General features: G+C 58.9%; 1 protein-coding gene across 1 annotated transcript in view; it reads right to left on the reverse strand.

Moving 5' to 3' along the window:
• Nucleotides 1-4244: 4244 nt before the first annotated feature.
• The window catches only part of SAMM50 (SAMM50 sorting and assembly machinery component), a 19184-nt gene continuing 15733 nt past the window's right edge, over nucleotides 4245-7695 (reverse strand). Inside the window, exons 12-14 of the mRNA XM_045290782.1 lie at nucleotides 6912-7058; nucleotides 6409-6550; nucleotides 4245-4424 (exon numbers count right to left, since the gene is read on the reverse strand). Of these exons, the coding sequence (XP_045146717.1) occupies nucleotides 4379-4424; nucleotides 6409-6550; nucleotides 6912-7058 (335 nt within the window). The 3' untranslated portion in view covers nucleotides 4245-4378. The remainder of the gene's footprint in view (nucleotides 4425-6408; nucleotides 6551-6911; nucleotides 7059-7695) is intronic.

The raw sequence follows: 7695 nt of genomic DNA on the forward strand, positions 1-7695 counted from the left end.
GATACGATCGCTGAAGACAAAGCAGGTGCATAAGCAAATGTGGTGATGAAAGCTGATGGTGCCCGGCTATCAAGATACAGCATCTGGGGTCTTAAAGGCCTGAAGATAAACAAGCGGCCATCTAGCTGAGAAGCAACAAAGAATGCAAGGAAGAAGCACACCAGTCTGTGTGATCATGAGGTGTCGATGGGATCAGGTATCAGGCATCTAAGAACAAAAAATCACTGTGAATGAGGGGGAGTGCAGATTGGGGACCCAAAGCCCATCTGTAGGCAACTGGACATCCCCTTACAGAAGGGTCACAGGGAGGAGACAAGCTAGTGAGGGTGCAGTGTAGCAACGATGAAACATACAACTTTCCTCTAGTTCGTTAATGCTTCCTCCCCCCACCCCCCACTATCTTGATCCTTCAAGTCCAGCTAGACCAGAGGATGCACTGATACACAGAGGAACTGGAAACACAGGGAATCCAGGACAGATGAGCTCCTCGGGACCAGTGGTGAGGGTGGCGATACCGGGAGGGAATGGGGAAGGTGGGGTAGAAAGGGGGAACAGATCACAAGGATCTACGTTTAACCCGCTCCCTGGGGTACATACAACAGAAAAGTGGGTGAAGGGAGATGTCGGACAATGTAAGACATGACAAAATAATAGTAATTTATAAATTATGAAGGGTTCGTGAGGGTGGTAGGGAGGGAGGGGAAAAAATGAGGAGCTGATACCAAGGCCTCAAGTAGAAAACAAATGTTTTGAGAATGATGATGGCAACAAATGTACAGATGTGATTGACACAATGAAAGTATGTACGGATTGTGATGAGTTGTATGAGCCCCCAATAAAACGATTTAAAATTTTTTTGCCTGAGATTGATGGTGGTGTTTGAAAGAAACTCGGTGATCATGCGATGGTGCGGCTGTGGTGGGACTCCAGAGCTGTACAGCCACCAGGGAACGCAGTCTGCCACTGCCATAAACACACGGGGACAGAAGCACCAGACAGCCCTGATGTTCCCTACTTGGTGTGGACGCCAAGGGAGAAAAGACTAAACCAGATGTGCACACCCGCCTTATGGTCGTGCTCTAACCGAGAGAAGACGGGCATGACGCACAAGAACCACCTGTGCAGAAACCAGGTTCCCACCCAGAGGAGCCTCGCGAGCCTCTGCAAAAGGACGATGGTGACAGAGGTGCCCAGCACTGCCCTGGCATCCACGGATCTGGAAGCAGCTCTGCTCAGCAAAGGACCCCAGCTCTGGAGGGCATGCTCCAGGAGGCCACGGCTGTGGAGGGGCGGGAGGGAGGAAAAGACGGTCACACCTGCAGCAGATGATGGTGCAGGTTTGGCCAGGCTGAGCGTGGGGTGGAGGGAGGAGCAGGAGGGACAAAAGCAACAAGGGTATTTACTGGGATGCTGTGTTCACGAGGACTGCGGGGGCACACGCGCGCGCACACACGTGTGAGAGATGCTCCACAAGTAAGGGGGGGAGGGGGGAGAGGAAGGCCACAGCCCTGAATACCCTCCAGTTCCCTCCCCCACCAGGTCTCAGGCCTGGCTGGAGTGGTTCCCGAGGAAGGAAAAGGAACACTGTAACGGACCTCCATCCTGCTGTGGCACGAGAGCTAGTTAAAAAAAAAAAGAAAGGATGACACATTTGGGAGCGCTGTGTGGCTCAAGAGCACAGGTGGTTTCCAAACACCAGAGTCCGAAGTTACCCATCCCGAGGAGCAAGGTGTGCCCCCATGCCAGATGGACCCACAGTGTCCACTCCAACTCCTGGCAAACAAACTCCAAATTCACTGGCATCCAGTCAATTGACTCATAGCCACCCTGCCCCTTTGGGTGTCTAAGACTTTAATAAACAGCCTCATCTTTCTCCCAAGAGGTGGCTCGTGGATTCGAACCAGGGACCTTGTGGGTGGCAGGCAGCACCATGTGTAACCCATGACTCCACCAGAGCACCTCTTTGAATTCAGTGACCCTGTGGAGGGTTTCCAGGGCTGTCAATCTTTATAGGGACAGGCTACCTCATATACCCCTGAGGAGCAGCTGGTGGGTTAGAACCACTAACCTTGAGATTAGCAGCCCCTAAATCACTGTCCAGTCGGGGCTCACTTTCCAGACACACAGTGGGCTTTATTGTAGCAGAGTTCCCAGAATCCACTGACAGGGTTTTGGGTCCATCGAGTCCTCTGGACTCACAGCAGCCCTGTAAGACGGGGGAACTGCCCTGAGGGTTCCCGAGACGGCCTCTGTTAACAGTGTGTAGGTGATGGACCAAGGGGCACCTACAGCTATGGGGAAGGGCCATTTCAACAGTCTCCCCGCTCCGCACCCCCAACACATCCACGTGAGAACAGCGTTTCTGCATATACTCCGCCACCCAGCCTCCGTCAATTAGCTGGATGCCACGCTGAGATGAGACGCCACCTGGCTTCGAGGGCCGAAGTCAGAGAGCGTGTCAGCGCTTTGCAAAACCACAGCCACGTGGCTCCAAGGAGACCCACCTATCTGGGAAACCGTTTTCATACAGGCGTTATCGGTGCTAGCCTGCAACAGGCTTGTCCCTTGAGAAGGAGGCACTAAACCTCGTGGAGACCCCAGAGTGAGCATCGCGATCAGCCTCCATAAACAAAAGCTCTTCGGGGGCTTCCATTTTTTGACCGTGCGAAGATGTCTGAGTTGCTCTTACACCCGTGCGTGGGGTGGCATCTGTCCACGGGGGCGGGGGAGGAGGCAGAGAGTCAGCAGTGGCTGTTTTGTTACCGCCCTGCTCGCCGGTTGAATGCCGTAAACAGGCTTTAAAAAGCATCTGTCGTCAATTCTAACTCAAAGCATCTGCCTTCCTTCTCCAGCGAGCTCCGACACAGAAACACCACGGGGGCGGGGGGCTTACGAAATGGAGCTATTCTCACAGTGGAGGAGGCTGGAAGTCTGAATTCAGGAAGCTGACTCTGAGGAGGGGCCCTGGCCATGGGGGTGGGCTACACAGTGGGGCTGCTAACCTCGAGGTCACTCCTCTCCTTCAACTCTCCTACTGAAAGTGTAGATCTAGGTGGCAGGTGGGGGCAGTCTCAGGGGGCACCCAGGAACCCCCAGCTCAGGCAGGGGATATGTGAAATGACGTGCCCCGGTCAGCTGGGTGCGTGGGGCAGTCTTCAGGGAAAGCCCCGAGCCGGGGCCTATGGGGGCAGCCTCCACACCCGTTCAGACTGCACATGGGGTTTACGTACCTTCTGCCCGTGCGATCAGCACGGACTACCCTGGAGTCCTAGGCTAAGACCCTAGCAGGGCCAGGCAGAACAAGACCCTGAGCACCCATGTGCTAGCACCCAGAGCCCAGTATTACTCAGCAAGGGAGAGGGGCAGGTCGCCGATCAGGAAATCCTCCAACTGACAGCTGGGGGTTACCTGCACGGCCACACTCTGTCCACAAGAGATGGGGGTAGCAGCAGGGGAGACAGATCTGAAGACGCTGGCCAGAGGCGCCACAAGCCACAGAATGCAGGTGGCGGGGGGCCATTACACCCTGGCCACCTAGTCCACGCCAATTCGGCTCAGGCAGTGGCTCTGGCCCTTCTCCGTGGGTCCCGAGGCTGCAGCTGTCTCCCTCTGGGGGCAGTCAGCCTCATCTTCCCCTGTGAGCAGCTGGTGAGTTTGGACTACTGACCTTCTGGCCCGTGGGCCAATGTGCATCCCACCCACCAAGCCACCGGGGTTCGATGGGCGTGGCTTCTACAAGGTGGGCATGACAGGGGTCAGGTCTCCCCTGCAGCCTGCGAGAGGACTTAGCCCAACTCCTCACCCTGAGATGGAAGATGAGCAATGCGTGGTTTCAGGGATGAATGTGCTGCCACTCCAGATGGCTGTCCCATGCCCCTCAGGGACATGGTGGGATCAGCACGCTCACAGCTCTTATGCACTGCAAAGACGCACACTCAGTCTGGTGTCCAAGCAGTCACCTCTGGGCGCCCCTCTCCTCTCAGGCCTCATGGCCCTGCTGAGCACATGGGGATGCTGGCAAGGAGGGACAAGGGGGCCGGTCGGGGAGGCACCACTTACAGCCCTGAGCACGTGGGGCACTGACATGGGACTGGAGATCACTGCCCACAGTCCTGCTGGCTTCAGCCCTGTAGCGGGCATGGGGTTCAAGGAGGGGCGGGAGGACAAGGCTGCCTGACATCTGTGGGGAACACCGTCCTCAGGAAGGGCAAGGGCGGTGAGAGGAAGCCAGAGTGCACAGCGTCTGGTGGCTCTGTACAATTTATTGGCGTGGTTCCCAGGCCACAGCTGGGGTGCAGCACCCCTGTGAGCAGTCATCTGAGAAGGCAGCCAGTACCCAGGGGTGTCCCCGAAGAGGAGAGCTACAGCCGGGCTGCAGCTACAGGAACCGGATCCCGGCTCCAAACTGGACACCGTCACATATCCTACAACAGAAACACGGTGTAAGCTGTCTGCTCCCAGGGAGAATGCCCCTAAGACCCAGGAGAAGCCTCTGTGGGGATGCCACTGCGGCAAGGGGCCGCTTTGGCAACTTCGGGAAAGACAGCAGGTCACTCAGCGAGGGACAGGGCGAACCCTGGTCTACCTGAAACTCCCGAGAGTGACCTGTTGGTCGCCACCTCGGGCAGGCCTGCAAGGTGCTGACTCAGTGGTGTCAGCGGCGGCGGCAGCAGGCTACAGGAGTCCTTGAGACCCAGGCAATTCCTGAACATGTCATCTGGATCGGGCCTGGCAGGCCACACCTAGACCGTGGCTGGCAGCTCTGGGACGATGCAGATAGAGTGGGTCAGAGCCAACACGCCACACAGGGGCCGTGGATGACCGACAGTGCGTGTCCCCACCTTGCTGGCGGCTGAAACTACCACCTAGACAGGCTGCTGGCAGCATCACCTACAAACATGGTCTTTCTGCATCTGGGGGTCAAGGAGAGCAGACCCCCAGGGCACCAAACCCGGGGAAGCTCATCACGACCACCCAGGAGCAGCGGTCACGGCCTCTCAGAAGGGCGCCCAGCTGAGGACGGTCTGACATTGATGCACAAACGTCCCCCGGTGAGGCGAGCTGCCTAACTTCCTGGAGCACACCGACCCCCCAATGGCCACTCCCGGTACTGCAGCAGCAGGCAAAGGGCAGCAAGCCTGAGGCCAGATGCAGCCTGGACAGCAGGGAGGGTACTCTGGTCACCGGTTTCAGGGCTTCCAGAGGGAACCCAGGACCCTGGTGGCACCGTGGGTAAAGCACCTGGCTACCAACCAGCTGGTCCTTGGGAGGAGAGAGATGCGATGCAGTGGTCTGGGAAACTGTAGGGGCAGTTTGACTACCTGGTTGGGTGGCCGAGTCAGGCCTGTGACTGGTCAGCAGTGAGAGGGTGGACTGGGTACTGGGGTGCACACATGGCCTCAGTGACCAGCATGGAGAGAACCCACCAGAATGTGATGGGTGAGTGAACACCCCCCCAGTTCTCTGAATGAAAATGCATTGAAGATTCACCCACTGTCATTCAGACTGACTACTAGTGGGGCCAGCCTGTCAGCCCGGCCTCGCGGGGTGTGGGGGGGGGAGAATCCAGGCTGAGAGGGGGCCCTATGGCCGGCAGGTGTGCTCATGTCTCAGGCCTCAGTGGGCAGGGCCCTGCGCACGTCCCGTCTGCTCCTGCTCATCTCCTCATGCCACACTCACACTCACCAGGCAGTCCTGTTCCCGGGAGAGACAGGGGGCCACAGGCCCACTGGGCAGCACTGGGGGGACCGTGTGAGAAACTTGACACAGGCCTCCATCTGCCCTGGGCCAGACAGTACTACCTACTTGCAAGGCCGCCTGCTGGGAAGCTGGGAGGCCAGGCTCCCGTTTGCAAGGGTGCCAAGGCCGGGCACAGTGTGGGCAACAAGGGTGGTGGGGTGGTGGTGGTGGGGGAGGAGAACGGGCCATGAAGCAGGACAGACTGTCCAGTGAGCAGCCTGCCACCAGGATGCTAGGCATTCTACCGTCACTGGGGTGTTGTGGCTGCTGCCAGTCTCACCCTGAAGAGTGGGCCACAGTGAGTGTGGCAATGGACGGACAAAGCTGACTGTGGACACAGGCCCCCTCCCTGGGAGGAGTGCCCAACTCGCCCCAGGCTTGGGACTGGGCTGCTGGGCTCAGGTGCAACTGTCGGCCTGCTGGTGCAACTCGGGAGGGCCCCTGGCCGTAGAGGGAACAAGCACAAGCCGTGTGTGCATGCGCGTCCATGTGGGCATGTCCACACGTGCACGCCCAGGACACTTCTTCCAAGCTGGCAGGAGAAAACACACTGAAGGTGCATACACACCTGGACTTCCATTCTGTGCCTCCCTAAGGGCCGCAGAGAGGGGACAACTGCTCAACCAGAACCAAGTGTTGGAAGTGCAGTGGTGGGCAGGGAGCACTGACCTGTCGCCCCCCTGGACGCCCATGGGGATGCAGTAGTTCAGCTCCAGGCGGGCGATGTTGCCCAGGCGGAGGACGATGCCGGCGCCGTATGACCAGCGGATGCACTCGGCCAGCTTGCGGATGTGGGCCTTGGGGCCCTCTCCTGGGGATAGAGGGGTGGGAGGTGGTGTCCCACAGGGCCTAGCTGGCTGCGCCATCTACACAGGGCTGCACTGAGCATGAGTGCCCAGGGCAGATGCAGACAGGCCCTGGGATCAACTGGCTGGCTATCCTCAATAAGCTGCACTTCCAAGTCCTTGGGCTCTGGCACATTCCATGGCTCCTGCCTGCTCCCACCCCCAACCCTGCCCACCAGCTGGACCCCACAGGAAGACAGAACCCCACAGGGGCCCAGGCACGGCTTGTTGGGAGCTTCTCTGCAGTGGCAGGGGACCCCAGGGGCCTGGCCCTATAGGGACGGCGTCCAGGAAGGCACTGCCCTCCAGCTCGGGGCCGGGCGTTACCGTAGTTGAGGTTGCAGAGGTTGCCCGCGTTGAGGAAGAAGTGGGTCCTGAACAGCTCCCCGAAACCACCTTGGCCCGGCCGGAAGGGCAGCGGGGTGTAGAGGTGCAGGCCGCCAGCCCAGTAGGCCTCGCCGCCCAGATAGTCGCCTGGCACACAGCGGGGACAGAGAGTCAGATCAAGGACGGCGAGAACGCGAGAGGATGGCACCCTGGTCCCAAGGGGCCATGGCATCGACCCCAGGCCTACCTTGGACAAGCTCACCATCACACACAACCCTTCCCTGAAAGCTGGGGCCAACCGACATTGATAGCCCCTGCGCTCCTGGAAAAGCACCCCCCCCACCCCCCCAGCATCCCACGCCGCCAGGCTGAGGGCAAGAAAGAAGAGCTGCCGAGAACCCTTTACAGTTGGCTGCGCAATACTCCTGGTAAAGGGCCCGCCCGCCCAGCTCTCTAGAGACAGACCCCGGAGCACCCGCTGCCCTCCAGCCCAGCTCTCTAGAGAAACGTTCGTGTGTCTCCAGGGGACCAACAGATCGACTTTGCTTTTTCCCTTCCCAGAATTTGCCCTTAGCCAACCGCACTCCTTACGGGAAACCGGCCGCCAACGGGAATGCGAAGGAAAACGAAGGGAGAAGGGCCCTGGTTCTGGCACTCAACCTATCTTCCCTAAAGGTGGGAAGACGCATGTGTCTGCAGGGCCGCCCCCTTGTGGCCTTTCTGTGCAGTAGCACCAGGCAGGGAGGACAGGGAGCTCAGGTAGCTGCCAGTTGCCCACTGACGG

Source organism: Echinops telfairi, unplaced genomic scaffold (assembly GCF_000313985.2).
Source record: "Echinops telfairi isolate 266 unplaced genomic scaffold, ASM31398v2 ScPeMD7_2;HRSCAF=8, whole genome shotgun sequence".
Taxonomy (NCBI): Eukaryota; Metazoa; Chordata; class Mammalia; order Afrosoricida; family Tenrecidae; genus Echinops; species Echinops telfairi.